We start from the raw sequence: 18956 nt of genomic DNA, 5'->3' as shown, positions 1-18956 counted from the left end.
AGCCCACTCGCACAGTACTGCAATCCAACCAAACAACTCAGCCGAAGCAAATACACTGCTATAAGGTCACTGTTGGTCAGACAGGTCCAATGACTGCATAAGGTTTTGGAATAATATTAAGAGCCTCACAGCAACAACATAGGTTTGTGCCTGTGCCCCACACTGTGTGACTACAGTGTTGGATACATGGATGACTCAACAGTCCAGGCTCAGGGCTAATGGAGACCTTTACCTCCCTGTGACCTGCCTCACATCAGTAGGGGTTCCAGACAGTGGTGGTGACACATGCTGGTGAGAGGAAATGTTAGAGTTCACTGAGGTTCCACCAAACACTACAACCAAAAGGATGATTATTTATTTTTTTTCCCCAAAATGGGTGTTTTTATAGGGTTTTTTATGCCTCTGCACCAGCTATAGTCGAAGACCGAGGCATTATTTTTTCGGGTTGTCCATCCGTACAGTACATCCGTCCGATATCTCAAGAACGCTTTGAGGGATTTTCGTCGAACTTTGCACAAGTGTTCCCTCTGACTCAAGGAGGCACGATCAGATTTTGGAGGTTAAAGATCAAGGGCAAGGGCGCCCTTAGCTCAATTGGTAGGGCGTCCCCCCCATGCAGCAGACCCGGGTTCGATTCCAGTCCAGTGACATGCAGAGATAGACCGCGGTCTATCTCTGCATGTCACTCCCCTCTCTGCCCCATTTCAACTCTGTCTCTACACTATCAATAAAGCGTAAAAATGCCCAAAAAATATCTAAAAAATATCTTTAAAAAAAAAGGGCACTGTGAATCTTGCCTCATGAACACAATATCTCAAGAATGCTTTGAGGGATTTTCATCAAATTCGGCAGAAACTCTTTAATTAGAGGTTAAAGTGATTACATTTTGAAGGTCAAAGGTGTAGTGAATATGTACATGGGTTCATTCATTCATTAAGACTTTTGACTCTAAAGTGAATTAACACTTGGTTTCTGACTACAGCTAAATGTTTGGGTCACAACCCCCCAACATTCCTCTGGTTGAAGCCAAGGCTTTATCTGTGTTTTCACACCTTGCTCTGCCTGGAGCTAGGCCATTGTCTTGGGTTCACACCTAGCCAGCCCCAAGACAGGATGTCCCACATGACCCCTGTCTCTTCTGCCATTGGTCAGAAGTCTTATTGCTGTTTTCTGATAATAGCAAGTGAGCTGATACAGCTCACTCTCTTCTCTACCCACCACCAAACGGTGTGGAGGTACAGCTCTCTTCTTCCCCAACTTCCAGACTGGGAGGGGGAATCCACCAAGTTCTCTGGAGCCGGCAATCAGCCTCTCCACAGTGAAAGACCTGGTGCTGCTCTCTTCTCCTCGCAACCTCAAGGAAGGAGGTCTGCTCTCTGCTCTTCTTCATGCACCATCCGAGGTGCTGAAGCTTCTTCTCCTCTCCTCCACCAAGGGAGGTTGGAGGACGCTCAGCTTGGCCTACCAACAAAGGAGGCTAGCACGCTCTCTCCTGCCTTGCTAACCACCCCAGACCGGGGGTAGCTCAAACTTCTGGACCCCGACTCTCTGCTCTCCCTGATCCAAGCTCTACAACACGGCCTGTCCAAACAGCCGTGAAGCCACTCTCAACCAAAGAGGAACAAGGATCCACCCTGTTGCTCCCAGCAACTAAAGAGGTACCAGGAGAACCAGGAGAACCTGGGAACGAACCAAGCTCCCACAAAGGCCAGACCCTTTAAGAAGAAGAAGAAGAACTACTAAGCTACAACCGTAGCCCAGAGACAACAACGCCAGTTAGCACGCCGCTACTGAAGAACCAAAGGACCTGCTCAACAGAGCTGCATCACGACCGACCCTGCCAAGCAAAACCCCCATCATGCCACAAGGACCAGAACCCAAGCACGGCAACGAACGCTGTGTAAACATCTGGTATCGTATGAACTACTGGGCTTAGCTTAGCTTAGCAAGAACACATGGCTTAAAAGACTGTTAACTTGGAAATGTATATTTACTGATTTTGAACTGTTCATTGTTACTTTGTAATTGGGTTTACAATACTGTGATATTACCTTGAACTTATTGGTTAGATACCCAAACATTTATGTTGATTTGAATTACCTTTAAAAAGGGACCTTCAACCAAAGGCCCCCTTTTTGTTTCTCTTCCCCCTCTTCTCCCACCACAGGGAGGAAGGTGTGAAAGACCGGCTAATTTGCATCTACACATACATGCACTCACAGACACAGATACCCACACACACACACACACACACACACACACACACACACACACACTCTCTGTGTGCTTTAGTTTTAGTGGTTTTTAAATGTGTTGGATTTTATTTACTTTATGTTAATAAATTACATGCATTTTCTTTTGTAACTAGAAGTTTCTGTCATTCATTTGTGTGAATATTATTGGGAAGTCCGCAACCAACAAGTACAAGAACTCTGTAGCCTTCAGTGTTAAGATCATATTACCAAATTTATAATAGTAATTATTTGATTACATTATTTTATGGAAATGATCATTGAGGCTAGGATTTATTAATGTTGATTCATTTAACTGAACCTTAAAGTAATCAACATTTGAGAATAAACCATTGATTAAACGAGACAATTTGCTATTATTTTTCCATTCTTGAATGAATGGTGGTGCCCCTTTTGAACTTTAATAAACTATTAAAGTATTATTAATCATCAGATTAATTTCTAATAGCAGAATTAATCTGAACCACCTGTACCCGCTACAAAGGATAAGGTCACTGTGACTCCGCATAATGTGTGCGCAATATCTCAAGAACGCTTTGAGAGATATCTGACGAAGTTTACACAAATGTCCACTCTGACTCAAAGATGAACTGAATGGGGGCGCTCCGGTGGAAGTGGATAGAGCGTGTACCATATTGGCTCAGGCCTCGTTGCAGTGGTCGCGGGTTCAAATCCGACCCATGGACCTTTACTGCATGTCATCCACCCTCTCTCGCTGTCTCTCCATTTCAACTCCGTAAACATTTGCAAATATATTTGCAAAAGGTTTATGAAAGAAAATGTATTCGACACTTCAACACTGTTAGGGGTCAAGGACACACAATGCACAACAGAGAAGGTAAACACCAAAAGAACTTCACAGAGGACCTTTGAGGCTCGCTGAGGGGCTCACCTTGGAGTGTGTTTTCTGCTTTGGCAAAGGACTCTGCCCTTCAACCACAAATGGCACAAAAGAGGCGAATAAACCTCATTAGAAATACAGTCTCTCTCCCCAAAAAGAGCACCACAAACACATTTCCATTCCTTTAGCTGGGTCGGGGGCTGAATACTCCTGGCAAAATGAAAGACAAATTTGCATGGCGGAGTAGAATGACTTGATTACAAAATACATTATGATATTAGTTTACATTGTAGTTACAACAAATGCACACATTTCATGATTTAAAAAAAAATAACAATATATTTTGTGTAAAATATCTCTGAACCATAACACAAAGTCAGGCATATGACTATTCATACGTAGTAAGAATCGTCATAAGCCTGATCATCAAATGTAACTCTGTTGCGGGGTATGTTCTGTTATAAATAGTGAACTTGAGAGAAAAAGCTGCACTCGCCATCTGCTTGTTGTTGCCTGTGATATTTTGTGAAAAATCCAACACCAGCAGAGTTCTGCTTAACTCAAACACAAGCCGTTTGCTGATGTCACTAGGTATTAAAACTGTAATTTTTCAAACAGTTAACTACCTCGTTCAGTGACATTTGGAACAAGCGAAGTGCTCAAATGCCTGGTGCGGCCTCAGCTCTACACTGGCCCAGTTTCAAATCTCATCTCTCTCTCCTTGTCCTACTTATATTTGTGTTTACAGCACGGTTACAGCAAATACATGATTAAAAAAAAATATCTCAAACCAATAAGCTAATGATGTTGTGTGCTTTTAGTCACCATATGACTTACTGTGGCATTGGACACAGATGATTACTTGCGTACATTTCTGATGGGGCCAGCTCTGGGGGGAACATTCATAGGCAGGAGTAAACAATGCTTAAGCTGGTGGGAGAGCGTGTTTTGAAGCTTCCTTATTAGAGAGCCTCCGAGAATCTCAGCCGGGCTAAACTGCTGTCAAGCTCATCGATACAGGCTTTACAGCACAGTGCACAAAGACAGCCCGAGTCCTGGCCATGGCACCTCTTGCTTTAAACACCTCCAGAGCCTATAGCTATCTAACTCCACTGGTTTATATCGTCAATATCGCCACTGTCTCTCTCCTCAGCCCTTCAGCTGTGCTAGAGGAAGATCTGGAGGGGGTTGTGAAGTATGAAAGAGAAAAGCGTTCTCATAACCATAGGGAGGAACAGGAGGGTGTTTGTTTCAGACATTTTCGTGGAGAGTTACTCAGAAAGAAGAGAGTATATCCAGCCAGCACTCTCTGCATGTCTACTTCACTTGAGGGCTGCTCTCTTCTTTTTTTGTGAACTGATCTTTAAGCTCGGAAAGTTTGTCTTTCCAACTCTACTCCTTAACACTGGATCTACCCATGGACCTATAAAGAAAGGTCTACCACACTTTTACAAGAGAAACACATTTTGGTGACACCTTAATTGTCACCCAGGCTTCCACCACCAAATTAATTTTTGTCTACATTTTGACCATTGTCTTTTTAAATTTCTACCATCTTCAAGGAAGTGCAAGTAACTCATCTAATTAAAACATCGATGCAGACTCGTTGAAACAATCCAACCCTCTTTACAGAGCCATGTGAAGGTTGCACTTAAGGACTGTGAAAAGTCGATATGGATTTAAAGTTGTAGTTCAAAAGTACACTGATGGGGACTAACAAGTATTTTTTTATTCACGAGTTATGTTGATTATTCATGTAGATCAAACCTTAGGTAATTAGATGCTTTTATAAGGAAATTTGGTCTTAAGTGTGTTTGTGTGACTCGACTCCAGACATGGCGAGAGTTAGAGTGAGCACTTAGAACATCTCTGGAGGTCATGTGAAGCTAAAGAGGGAAGCACGGAAGTGGAATAACATCGTGCGGAGTGGAATACAAGAAAAGAGTCACAGACAAAAGAGTGTTGCTGTAATATCCCTGCTTGGATGGCTGTTAAAGTCTGATACAGTGTGGCCTGCTGCTGCAAACCTCTTTTGAGTCACTTCTTAAAAACACATTTTTATAGACTTGCTGTCTTTTTAAACATTTGTTTATTGCATTTGCTGCACCATCTTCCCATTTCTTTTCCACCATCATAATGATGTGTATACTGTATATGGGTATGTGTATTGACCTATTGTATATGTGAGTATTTGATTTGCATATGTTTATTTGATTTGTATTTGCTCCTGTTTCTTATGCCAAAGCACTTTGTAAACTGTTGTTTTTAAAAAGGTGCTATACAAATAAAGCTATTATTATTATTATTATTATTATTATTAGTATCACCCAGCCTCTTTCCCCTTCTCCTATCCAGGAGGCATTGTCTTCCCAATGAGAATCATTTGTCACCATTGACTTGCTCCATGCAGACACTTTTCTGTGGCTCCAGCCCCATTTCCACAGTTGGTAAACAGCTAAATCCCTCTCTCGATCAATGCAGGCCTATTTAACTTGAGCTATTGACTGGACCTGGCCCTTCAACAGACTGGAGAGGGTGAGAGAAAAAAACAAAAAAAATTAGACAAGCGCGAAAGAACAGATAAACGTTGGTGCAAAAAAAACTTTGAGAAGTCAAATTTTTCAATAATCAGCTTTTGGCGGTAGGATGGAAGGAGAGTGACAGAACGGAGGAAAAGGAGAGAAGAGGAAAAAGCGAGGGAAAACAGAGGAGGAATAGATCGATATGAACAGATAATCAGCCAGGCCTCTGTCCCAATGTGTAAGGAGTGTGACATTGCAGAGGTTTTCGTAACAGGGAAGAGATCAATGGGCTGCGTTCCGTTGATCCGTAATCCTTAACTATCTATAAGTAATTAACCTTCAGAGGAGAAAGCGGCGGGGAAAATAAATGGAGGAAATAAGAGCTGGAATAGCAATGAGCACACAAGTAAAAGCAGAGCTATGCCGTTTTGCAGGAAACCAAATTAATAGTTGTCTCCGATGATGCCTCTGCAATTTGCTCCATCTGATTTGGTTTTATGTCTGTAAGGGTCTGCATTTTGCTGTGAATTACTGCATCTCCCCATGGTGTTAAGATGAGGATGATTGTAAAGTAACTGCTGTAAGAAAAAGCTTGTCTCAATTTGGGAGCAAATGTTCTAAATCCATTCTGTTGTGTTTTTGGTTTGAGGAGAGAAGCTGCTCTTCATCCTCTACCAGAGTATGGAGGAGTATGAGAAGGATCTTTCCAGAGTCAGAGTGCCCTCTGTGGGCACAAGAAGAAAACCTGGCTGATGCCGAAAGGAATTTCCTACAATAAGATACTTTTTATATCATACTTTTACCCTTTTCTGAACGCTGTAGATGTGAGAGCAGGGTTCGTATAGCTGTTTGAAATGGAACAGTATTCGTGAAATGTCGAAGAAAAACTTAATGTTGTCTTGTATTTTCCATACAAATATGAATACATGAAAGACTAAAATCCAATATAAAGAAGTGTGTCCTGTGTGTTTTAATTTAATTTTTATTAATATATTATAATTATTAATTTCTGGGGCTGATTTTGAGTCAATGGGTCACATAATGTGGAAGCTATTGAAAAAAAATCCATGAATTTTTATCAATATATTGGTTGATTACACATTATCAATCAAAATGAGTGTTCCACATGAGCCCAATTTAGAAATATTTGTTGATTATATATTTCAATAATATGGCCAATTTAGCAAAACATATTAAAATTCTAATTATTCTGTGTAAATTATACAGTACTTTAAGTCAGTCTGCTTTATTTGGAGAACATCCAGCATTTTCCATTTATGTGTTCAGATTTCAAGCACAATTCAAACCATGAAAAAGATTTAAAATCAAGCATTTTTCAAACTTTCCAGGTAGAGTCAAATGAACACAGCAGTCACAGTGGTATCTGTACAGGGTTTAATGGCACACACATGCCCATACAGTACATTATGATCATCTCAAATTAAATATGACTTAATATCTCGTCATGAATAAAATGTAAAGAATGTTTAAGTTAAGTGTAAAGGCATACCATGTTATTGAAGTTTGTCACATTAATACACAATGATACAACAGACCGGTGGCTTTCTGAAGAAGCGTACAGTGTGCCAAGGAAGAAATGTCAAAACGTATTACAATATGGCCACTGTAGGAAGCTTTGTGTTTTTAACAAGTGATTATGGTGTTAAAATCGAGGACAGTCATTTGAAGCAATGAGGACATTGCCAGTGAATTTACGATCGGTAGGTAAAAAGAGAGCTCTAAAGATACCTTCATATAAACTTAAAACATGTCATGTCATCTGCACTGTGGGTGAAGTACATGTTTCAAATAATACCTACTCGAGTCAAGTGCTTCTTCTTGGTTTTATCAGTAAGATAAAAAATGTCAAGGGTAACCTTAGCTGCACAAGACTTCTTCACCAAAATGGACACCTGTAGAGAAAAAGAGAAAATACTCAATGAAGTCACATAAACAACAATTATAAAAACTCAAATGTATTGTGAAGTATTTTTTCTGAAAATGTACATCACAGGTCGTATTCAATTCTTAAGCAGAAAATGCAAAGCCCATTTGTAAGAACCAAATGAAAGCTGGAGCAGGCGTACTAACCATCCGATGTAGCACTGACACAGGTTCTCATGTGACGTGGCTTGTTTGATTAGGAGCTCCACTTGTGTTGGCACGTCCAGCGTTTCGTCATGGGAAAAGTCTCGACCTGCGGACAACAGACTCTCATCAAAACACTGCCTCCTCCTCCACCAGTCAGATAAGGCTCGGAATATATTCTGATTTAAAAAGGACTTCAGACTTTAAAAATGCGGGGCTTCCCCTACAGTAAAATAATGTGACTAGAAAAGGTAACATCTGAACATTTGACCATTTTACATTTCCTATGTACTTATTTCAAAATTAAGAAGTTCAGTTTTGTCAACAAGGTCATTTGAGTGGGAAAAATGATAAACAGAAAAAAATAAATGTTGTGATCTGAGGAATCTTAATAATTCCAACACGATATCAGGCTGGCTACTCTCCACACGGGAGATTGAGGGGGGATGGTGGGGGACATACCAACATGCAATATATTTCATTATCCTCATAAGTCTATACAAGATAATAACAGATGTTTCCTATTGCATTAATAAGTATTCCAACATTTGAGTCCAGAGATATATCATATGCAAAATCTGCTATCACACCCCGTCGATGCATTATTGTATAATTGATGTATTTCAAAAGCTGCTATTCCTCTAGGGTTGTATGTAAGGTTGGTAGTGCTGAGCACGGCAGAACTTACCTGTAAGTTTGTCTCTCACTCTGTTGATAATCTGAATGGCTTTCTTGTTGAGTGCCTCAGGTTGTACCAAGCCGTCTCCAACTGAAAGAACACAAACAGGCTGGCATCAACTACTGAATACTTAAACAAATTCAAGTGATTATTCTGTCAACCAATCAACAGCCAGCAGTGTGTGGCTCCACCCATTTAGGACCCTTTGGGACGGTTGATACCCCACCAAAAGGGTGACAATAATAAGTGCAGTATGGTTCGCTTATTTTGGTACCCTTAGGGACTTATGACAGTGGAAATGCAAATAAATGTGTGCCAAGCCTAATGAACAGAACCGCACGGCTCAGTGGAAACATTTGTTATTGTTGAGGTCAAAGGAGCGAAAAATAGAAAAACTAAAACTAAAGAGCGTTCTACTGAGATGTTACTCACTGAAGGAGTGAATGGATTCAGGCACGGTGGTCCCAGGTTTCTTGTGTGTGGTCTCTCCCAGGTCTATTCCCTCCAGATTCTCTGCACGGACACAAAACACACACACACACACACACACACACACACACACACACACACACACACACACACACACACACACACAGACACACACACACACACACACACACACACACACACACAAACGCACAAACGCACAGGTTCAAACAGGTTCTTACAGTATCAAGTAGATAGACAGGAAGCGTTTCAGGTTAGATTGTACTGTGGACTGACCCACTGACTGTCCAGCGGTGTAAGAGTCGGTCCTGGTACGGGAACGCTTTGCTTTGGTGTTGGCTGTGGGTGAGACAGGTATGAACACAAAGCCCAGACATGATAATAACTACACTTTTTCTTTAAGGAACACCATATTTCACAACATTGTTCTGACCCTTTTTTTTAAAAAGAGAAAAATCAAGTTCTATTTGAACCTTTTAATAAAAAAGGGTATGGTAAATATTGATAGAAAACTACTGACTTCACAAAAAGGAGCAGCTCTGTTTAAATGACGTAAATTGTCTCCCAGATCGTATTTATCCGTGCACCTAAAAGTTATGTTTCCTGAAGCAAGAAGACAATGTTCACCACTCTTCAAATTGCAAAAAGTCTTTCTGTGACTGGGACAATTCAGAACGAATGGTCAGAGTAATGCAAAGTGTAGAAAGAAAATCTTCTAAGGACTTTTAATTCAAGCACCCAGCGGTTCCTGTAACTTAGTCAGAAACAATATATGGTTAAAAAAAAGAGATTATTTACATTCTCAAAGCATTGTGAATATAATATATGTAATATGTGAAGAGCCTATCACAGCCTTTAGTCTCTTACTGTCCATGAGCCTCCAGTTGAGCAGAGGGTCATAGACGAAGGCCTCCAGCACAGCCATGACACTGTCCCTGTGCTCCCTCAGCACCTCCATCACTGTGTGGCAGGTGATGCGGTAGTTTCCATCCAGACCCGTCACCTGGACAACAATAGAACACTACCTTTACCTCTGGAAACAAAAGGCTTTTACAACATACAGAGATGAACTTTCTGTCTAGTGGTTTTCTAGAAGAAGAGAGGCCACTGTATGCGGTAGCTAAGAGTCGGTTTGGTGGATGTGCAATTATATTTAGATCATGGCATTGTCCTTTGAAAAGGTTTTCAGGGTTTCCCCCAGTGCATTACAGCCATGGCAGCTCGCCATGCCAAGCACCATTGATTTTTTGGGATGCCCGCTGACATGCAATTCGGAAAGTTTGTTCAGAGATATCCACACAGACGCCTGCTATAAAGAGATATTTTGGATTCAGGTAGGGCGATGTTGAACAGAGAGCAGGGCTGTGCAAATCTTGAAGTTGAAATTGGTACATTGCGTGGCAAAACAACAAATCTGTCTCGACACCTGAGACAGCACAGAGAAAAGTATGATGAATGAGTAAAGGCCCAGGATAAGTAAGTTTACATAAGTGCCACACTGCATGTGTCTTTGCACTTTAGAGGAATGCTCTTGATGTGTACATCCAAGCTGTATTTTTTTGTATTTTGAATGCTTCTTAATATTTTTACGTTTTAAATTGATAAATTCATATTTTAAATAATAATCAATTATCTCTGTGATTATTTTTTAACTAAACACATTTGTAATTTAAAAAGCCAACTCTTCTTTCTTCTCCTTTAAAAAATGATAAAACTTTAGACTTCTTATAATATTCTTTATAAACAATATGTATAAATATAACATGTTGTACCTCCATGGCGTTGGTCAACATCCTCGTCAGTCTGAATGGGATCTTTTCAGGGAACTTCTCTCTGGTCATGGCGACCTGTTGGAAGGTTTTAATGACGGTCAGGCATGTATAATGTAAAATAAAAGAAAACAAATCCAAGGGTTGATAGAAAAATCTCCTCTTACCTCAAAACAGTCTCCAAAGTCAATGTGCAGGATCTTGCCGCTTAACCGGTCTAACATCAAGTTGGATGGATGTCTGGAGAAGAGAAAGATAATCTCCTTAATGACGTCTTACTGTAAATGTCATTATCATCACTCTAACAAGTGTTTCATCATAATATAAGACTTGAACCTTCTGGCTGAGAAACTGACCTGTCACCCAGTCCCAGGATGTAGCCCACCATGGACATCACAGCCAGGGAGCGCGTGTAGTTGGTCCTCCTGTCAAACCAAACCTGCAGCAGAAAATATTGCACAATGAGTCGCCTTTTGCTTCACAGCATTAGAGTAAGACAGTGTGGAACATGGCACAGGAATCTCTAGCAGGCCTGCATGATGCATCTTCCCTTTCAAAAATTCAGGTACACAAGGAACTAGTGTTCCTAAAAAATGGATTGAATTTCTAGGTCTGTTTCTGTAAGTCCTGCTAAGTCAGTGGTTTGAATGTAGGACACACACAACCCAGAAAACCGATTCTTTAGGGAAATCAACAGTTTGTTTTCACCACTTTATATTGGATTATTTATATTCATATGGCATCCTGTATTCATTTGATTTATATTTCTTGTTTTTATCTACATGGTGCACTGGTATTTTCTATTTGTATTGTTGTATTCCTTGGATTGTAATGCTCATTTATCTTGTACCCCACTCTGGTCATCTCTGGTAGTTTTAAAATGCTCTATATAGAACACTGACCTTGTCTGCTGTATTTACCTCAACGATTAGACAAATGAACGGACTGGATAACACTTAAAAAAAAAGGTCTTCCTCAACACACTACGTTTCCTCTGCATCAAATTGAAAACCTTTCCAAAACGCTTCCTTGGGGGAAAATGTTCACTCATAGAGCTTGTGTGTTATCTTTTCTATAGATTTTTTTCCCTCTTGACATTTTGGCCAGAGGAGCAGTGAAATGTGAGGCTGAATGCTGAAAAGATCAAGTAAACAAGAGGCCGCTCACCTCAGAGCTGGGGCTCTTGAGCCACAGCAGCTTGGCCAGGTCGTCTCCGGCCGTGTTGTTAACAGCGTGCTCAAACACCTCCACCTTCTCCATTAGTGTCAGGTGGTCGTAGTCTGGGGCCATCTGGAACAATACACACACACACGTCTATTAGAGAGGCGCACCTTTCATATGAACAAAACCACCAGCAAATAAATGAATATGTTCCAAGTTGTAAATGTGTCTATTTACTGCAGTGTCAAAATGTCAAAATCTGTGAATATCTCCTAACAATCCCGCTACCTGTCTAAATTGTGATGAGTTGAAAAAAAAGGTGTTAATACAAAGCCATATCTGTAAACTGCTGTGTTAAAAAAAAGGTGGAAACTGTAGCTAGCAGCATGGCCCTTTACTGAGCCTACGCTGTGTATTAACACTGGATTTTTTTCAGTGCACACACAGTACGGACAGGTAGGGGATCTTGAGGATATATTGACAAAAGGTGATTTTAGACAACAAACATTCTCCAGAATCACTGACTGCACCTTTAATACATTCCTGGAACGGTACCAGAGAGCGCTGGTAAAACAGCAACATTTAAATCCTGTGTCTCCCTACCAGTTTTTCCAGATTTTTTTAGTTGAATAATTATATATATCACAGCTAATGGGATATTTCATCAATGAGTCTGGTGTGCCGGTACAACTTTTCGCTAAATATTCAGCACAAAGGAGTTGTTAATACTGAAATATAAACCTGTCTCATGTCATGGAAAATTAGAAACTGTGTTTTTGCAGGCCCCATGAAAAGTCAGGGTGTTAACTGTTATAAAAACAGTTTGGGTTCCAATGTCATTTGCTGTGTTTGGCCTACAGGTATGCAGAGTGCAAACTTGAGTTAGAGCTGAAAATAAGCAGACACATGCTTTACCTTTAATCAGCAGTACATTTTGGGGTTGACAAAGAAACACAGTGACACACTCTCCATAATAAGACTATAATTTATCACCACCTCCTTCTCCCATATTCCTCATCTTTAATCTAAAACTGATTAATGAGCTCACTGATTGACTTGTCAACTTAATACCTTGCCATTAAGAAATCTTAAACGGACTGTAACACGTCATTAATAACTCAAACACCATAAGTAAAATGGAAATAAAAATCTTATTAGTAGAAGAAAAATCTGTGCATGGGGCAGTGTCCATTAAAGGTGTAGTTAAGCTAATTTGTTCTTACATCTGAGGGAATATTAGACCCAGTGTGTGTGCAAACTATTCAGGTCAAGTTTTGGTTAAATTTTCAGTGATAGCAACTAGCTAGTTAGCAGGCTTCCAAGATAATATGCCCAGCTTTTATGAAGCAAAATAACTTTTTTCATTTTCCGACATGACGAAAAAGGTCTGTCAATCATGGTTGGACATGTTATTGTATTTTTGTTTTTCCAATTAATATTGGTGTTTGGACGTCAGGATTTTAATCTAGTCACACCATTTGTTGCTCCCAAATTTCCTCTAAAGCATTTATACTTCCTATAGTGACATGTTAGTTAGGACGATTTTTATTGTGTGTGTGTGTGTGTGTGTGTGTGTGTGTGTGTGTGTGTGTGTGTGTGTGTGTGTGTGTGTGTGTGTGTGTGTGTGTGTGTGAGTGTGAGTGTGTGTGTGTGTGTGTGTGTGTGTGTGTGTTCTCCTTTGACTAATTGGGCATTCTGAGGCAGAGATATGTAGCTCATTTTGGACAATTAGGGACCGATGAATGCGTTTCCATTAAATATTGATTGTTATTCATCAGTATAATCACTGAAAACAGATGCCTCCTCAGCTTTGATGAATCTATTCAGGATTTTAAATGGATATCGTATATGATAATTACAAATTTACAAACATTTCACGAATGAGACCAACTTCCATGCAAGCACATGCAGTATGCTCATTCACAAATAAACATACAGTATATATATAACAACATAGCATAGGCAGATTAAAATCCATCCTGGGAATAAAATTGGATCTAATATTTGAATGTAAAGCTAGGTGAACAGGCTGAATGGATAAAACTGTGCTCTAATCATATAAACAATCACCTGCGCCGGTAGAATATGCGTCTTTTTCACTTGTTATAATACAGGATGTAGGAGCACAATAGATGTTAGTGATTCCTCACCCGGAGCATGATGCGATGTTCAATGTTGAGCAGGATCTTTTTCTTCTCTCTGTAGTCTCTGATGAGAGCGTGCAGGGTGTCACAGTGGGGCACCCAGCCGATCAGGCCAGAGTTGGTGGACAGAGGGATCACTGCGTAGCGCTGGATGCTGATCAAGTGAGAATGCACACAAATATACAATTCATTGTCATGTTACAATAAAGGACTGCACGATGAAATACAGTTGAAGCAATCTCCATGCTACACACAAAGTTCATGAACATATATTGTAATATTTAAAGGTCACATATTGTGCTCGTGTTCAGGTTCAATTTCGTTAGTTGGGTTTCTACTAGAATATGGTTTTGTCTCTGTCTGAAAGCCTGTCTCTGTAAACCCTCTTTCTGAGCCCAGTCTGCTCTGATTGGCCGTGAATCTAACTGCCGGTTTACATCTAACTGCAAGTTATAGTGTGTGTGGCTGGGTCTGGGTTTTTGGACACATATGTTCAGAAAGATGGAGCAAAAGAGATGGTTGTATTTTCTCATACTTTGGGAGTCTCTAGTCAAACCAGGGAGCCATATTTATGTTGACAAATATAAAAGTTGCATAATAGGTGACCTTTAACTTACCTAATACAACGAATACATATTAAAATAGCCAATAGAGCAAACTGTGAGTGTGCAAGTGTGTACTTCGATGTGAATGTGTAGTCTTTTTTGTTGTGTGTATTTGTGTGTGTGTGTGTGTGTGTGTGTGTGTGTGTGTGTGTGTGTGTGTGTGTGTAGATGAGCGTGTGTCTACCTGAGGTTCTTGCGTAGGGAGGCCGGGTCGTTGGCGAGCAGAGTGTTGACCAGACCAAACAGCTGCATGACTCTCTCGTCCTGCCTCAGGTCCTCATGGCCCTTCAACAGGAACATGAACTCGTGGCCGTTACTGCCTGCAGAGGGCGCCACAAAACACACACACACACACACTGACACACTGCTCCAAAATAGGTCCAGGCATTATGTAAAGAGCCAAATACATGGCTGGGGTTTGGCAGTCGTGGAGTTTTTCTCCCCTGCTGCTTCTCCATTACCTTAGCCTGGAGCAATGTCTAGTGAGGTTAAGCAGTCAATAAATAATTTCATATGAACCACATCACTCCAATGTTAGACCTTGTCCCAATAAATCCAAACTTCATGGTCACCCGTGGTTTGAGCTGGCACCCCAAAACCACCCAAAATGATGGGTTGTGGTACACATAGTTCTGCTATTGAAAGGAAACTCAGTGCCCAGAGCTTAACATGTATGATACCTAAAGTACAGTACTTTGTGACGTTCGTATGAAGCTTTTTGTGCATTGTGTCCAATACATGTTCTTCTTGGTTTACTGACGTGAGGCGGACAATATGTATGGATGAACTGGGATATCAACTCTATGGTCACAATGAGACAGAAAACTGTATTTATCAGATTTAAAGTACAGATGATGTCACCAATCTAAATGTTCCATTGTAAAATATTGTAATTTCTCATATCTCAACAGACCACGTTGCAATGTCTTCACCAACAGTGGGACTGTCTTAATGCCTTGTCAATGAAGTTAGGTAAGGCTAGAATTGGAAGTAGTAAGACAGATTTCCTGTTCTATCCCCCGTCTTCTCCTTAATGATGATCCCAGTAAGCAATGTGTTGTGTGTGTCACCAGGGGGACAGAGCGGTTAACAGTAAATCTAATGCGACCTGTAGTGGGTGACAGGTCATAATCTCAAGCCTCGCTCCGGAGGTCAGCTGATTTATTTGGCCATCATCTTTTTACAGACTATGTTGTGTAACACTGATGGGAAACATCAGAACAAGGTATCAAATTGTGCAGTGGGGGGATTAAAAAAGTGAAGCAGAGTGAGCCATTTTGTGATTGATAATCTGACCATTTGGCTTCAAGACAAGGTGACTTTATAGCGTTCTGCTATTTCAGAAGCACTTCGCTGCCCGATTTCTAAATCACAGGAAAGGAGAGCAAGGGGGGGGGGGGGGGGGGGGAAAGGTGTCAGAATAATTCATTTCTATATTCAAATTAACGCCAGTGGACGGGGTTGGGAGGATTGCTGCCAAATCGATTTTCCGCCCGTACAAACCGTTTGTCTTGGGATAGAAAATGAAGAGAACACCCAGCTCATGACATGAGCTCCTTGGCCATTGAGCTTTTGAAGAAGTATTTTTTTTCTTTGGTGAAATGGATTGATTTTGATACTGGGTTCATCACAGGTTTATGTTTGATTTTCTCTAAATGAGCCTAAGACTACAGATCATCTTTAATCTATTTTCCCTAATACATTGGTTTCAAAAACCACGATATGTGTGCAGTTTTTCCCCCTGATCTTACCCATGATGGTGAGTTTGCGAGGGCGCTGCTTGGAGGTGATGACCTGCAGGGAGGCGGCTATGGACTGGATGCGGATGATGGGCGTGTTGGGGTCATAAGTGCCCGGTACGGCCAGCTCCAGGTCCCGGCACATCAACAGCTTTGGAGACACATACTGCAGCTCCAGAGAGGTCAGCTGTGTGGAAAGGTTTTCAGGGTGGGGATGTAGCAAAGGAAAATAGTTTGTTTTTAGTATGTTGTGTTAAAAATCAACACGGCCAAAACAGCTCCCGCCAAAACAGTTACAGAGCCAATGTGCAAAAGTCGGCTCAAATTAAACTTAAAGCTATAGTGTGTAACTTTTTCTCATACATGCATGTCGATTACATTCAAGCCGAGTTCACATTAGGCCTATTAGCTCCACATTAGGCCTATTAGCTCCACAAACATCTCTGTATTTCCATGAATGGCAGGGTTTAAAAAATTATGTCGAACCCCGACACTGGTCCAGGAGCTCAAAAAGCGCCCGAGAAATGTTTCAGTTGTTGATTCTACTGCAAAGAAATACCTGGACGTTCAGCAGGAGATATGAAATCCATAACCATCCAGAAGGCTGACCTCATGTAGATACACCGACAGTATTGTTATAATTACTCAGTATTCCTCATGGGGGCAACAGAAGCTACGCAATGGCCTTACGGTCTTGGACCAAGTTGTTTGTTGTATACAACTCAAATTACTCCAGAAGAGTTCATTGTCTATGCGTCTGTCAATAAAAGTCTTCTCTGCTTTTCTGCTTTGAACCATCTGTGATTTAAACTAAAACAAATCCGACTCTAGCAGAGTATTTAAAGGCTTTAACGGTTAATGTATGGTTACTTAATCACAGCCACAATCTGCTCCGGATCTGCTGTTTAGATGCATCCAGGAGAGGGTTTTTTATTTCTATGTCAATGCCCATGAGGCAAATAATGGCAATGCTGCCAGCGTGTCCTTACATTGCAGAGTATTTCAAGCTGCTTACTATAATGTTGCAGCAACGAGCTTCCCTAAAAGCAGCACCATGCTCCAGTCTCAAAAAGTATCGCTGTCCCCATTTGCTCTGTGAAGAGACAGCTACCTGACAGAACTATTTTTAATGTTGTTCTTTAAAGCGGTGCCTGCTGTGATGACTGACATCCATCAGTTCAATGTTATCCTCCCTCCAGAAGCAACAAGACATGGTGTGAGTTAAGTCCAAGCCATCTGTCCATGACTTACCAAACTGATTTTGAGCAGGGCACCAAAGCAATGGCTACAGCCACTGTATCTGCAGTTTCATTATCAAGAAAACAGCTGTCATTCTGTTGTGTGACTTTTTAATTGTGTTTTGACAACAAGTGATTTTGACAACATGCATTTTCTCCAGAATCACTGACTCCACCTTTATAGTTATAACCACTGAAAACACATAAAGGAAAGTTAGCTGTCATTTGTAGAATCTGTGTCGCAACATCATAGTGTGTTGGATAAACAGGCCACTGACTGTATTGTATTTAAAAGGAGTGATGCTATCCCATAGTATTCTGCCATTCATCATTCCTCTGTTTCATCTAATCCTGCCACCTTTCAACACTACGTTTGGCTTCTTGCTCAATGACTTCACCCAGGGAGTAAGGGAAGAATGAAAGAAGTCCATTGTTTCTCTGTCATTATCTCCCAATCACCAGAAAATCTTTGTGCTTTACATGACTTAGACACATTATGTACGGCTTTACCTCTCACAAGATCAAAGAAGAAGTCAGTACATGGAAAATCTCAAAACACATCTCATCACATGTAATAGGAGATTGGAATGGGAATAGGAATGCAGAACCAATGAGATTTCAGCTAAAACATTTCCCAGGAGTCTTAGGGTTTCTGTCTCAGCTGACTCCTGTCAAACACATGTGTCTGATTTACATTAGTTTGTGTAGCTGAGGCTTACATGTAGGGGTTGATGTCTCTTTGGTGTACAAACCGAAATATGCTAATATATACTTACAAAATTGATTGGTCAATCACGTCATTCTAACGTCCTTTATTTTAATAATGGCCGCTGTTAGGATAATTAACAGTTGCTTTGGACCTACGCACATTATTCTGTTCGATACCTTTTCAACATTACCTTGAATGTATCTGGAGAGCAGGTAACTTTGGAGTCATGGTTAATGTCGGTTAATAACCTTTGCTATGGAATAACTTTTCTGCACTAAAAGCAATAAAAGCATTTCTAAATCAATCTAAAACCAAACTTAAAACAATATTTGACTTGTATGTATTAATTCATTAAAACATTTAGTGAGTACCCTAGTGATCTCTTACATATATATACACAGTACATTTCCATATATGTTCAAACAGAAAGACAACATATGAGAAAGAACTAGTAGAGTTGGGGTGCAGTGATTCCATAGTTGCCCTCACCTGTGGCAGCTGTTTGGAGATGCGTCTGAAGACGTGGTAGTACAGGTCCCAGGCCTGGGTCAGGTCTTTGACGTTCCCAGAGCGCATGTACTTCCTGCACCAGTCCTGAGCCTCCATCAAGTCCCTGCCGTAAGCCTGCGAGCGTGAGGGGAGACAAACACACTCTGTCCCTGTGCAATGACTCATTCAATTAAATTAAAATGCTTTGCCAAAGCGCTGCTATAAAAAAGTGAATGTCAAGGCATTAAACATCAATGCTCCAGCCTGATTAAT

At 40.7% G+C, this 18956-nt stretch overlaps 1 protein-coding gene across 1 annotated transcript in view; it reads right to left on the bottom strand.

Annotated features, from left to right (window-relative positions):
• Positions 1-7007: 7007 nt before the first annotated feature.
• Positions 7008-18956, bottom strand: part of mtor (mechanistic target of rapamycin kinase) — a 97203-nt gene continuing 85254 nt past the window's right edge. The window contains exons 45-58 of the mRNA XM_080031882.1: positions 18684-18818; positions 16260-16434; positions 14693-14828; positions 13910-14057; positions 11766-11888; positions 10955-11037; positions 10766-10838; positions 10602-10676; positions 9697-9832; positions 9106-9168; positions 8815-8895; positions 8392-8472; positions 7707-7812; positions 7008-7528 (exon numbers count right to left, since the gene is read on the bottom strand). Of these exons, the coding sequence (XP_079888008.1) occupies positions 7513-7528; positions 7707-7812; positions 8392-8472; positions 8815-8895; positions 9106-9168; positions 9697-9832; positions 10602-10676; positions 10766-10838; positions 10955-11037; positions 11766-11888; positions 13910-14057; positions 14693-14828; positions 16260-16434; positions 18684-18818 (1431 nt within the window). The 3' untranslated portion in view covers positions 7008-7512. The remainder of the gene's footprint in view (positions 7529-7706; positions 7813-8391; positions 8473-8814; positions 8896-9105; positions 9169-9696; positions 9833-10601; positions 10677-10765; positions 10839-10954; positions 11038-11765; positions 11889-13909; positions 14058-14692; positions 14829-16259; positions 16435-18683; positions 18819-18956) is intronic.

The sequence above is a fragment of the Ammodytes marinus genome, assembly GCF_949987685.1.
Source record: "Ammodytes marinus genome assembly, chromosome: 7".
NCBI classification, from domain to species: Eukaryota; Metazoa; Chordata; class Actinopteri; order Uranoscopiformes; family Ammodytidae; genus Ammodytes; species Ammodytes marinus.
This window is presented reverse-complemented; position numbering and strand designations above follow the sequence as displayed.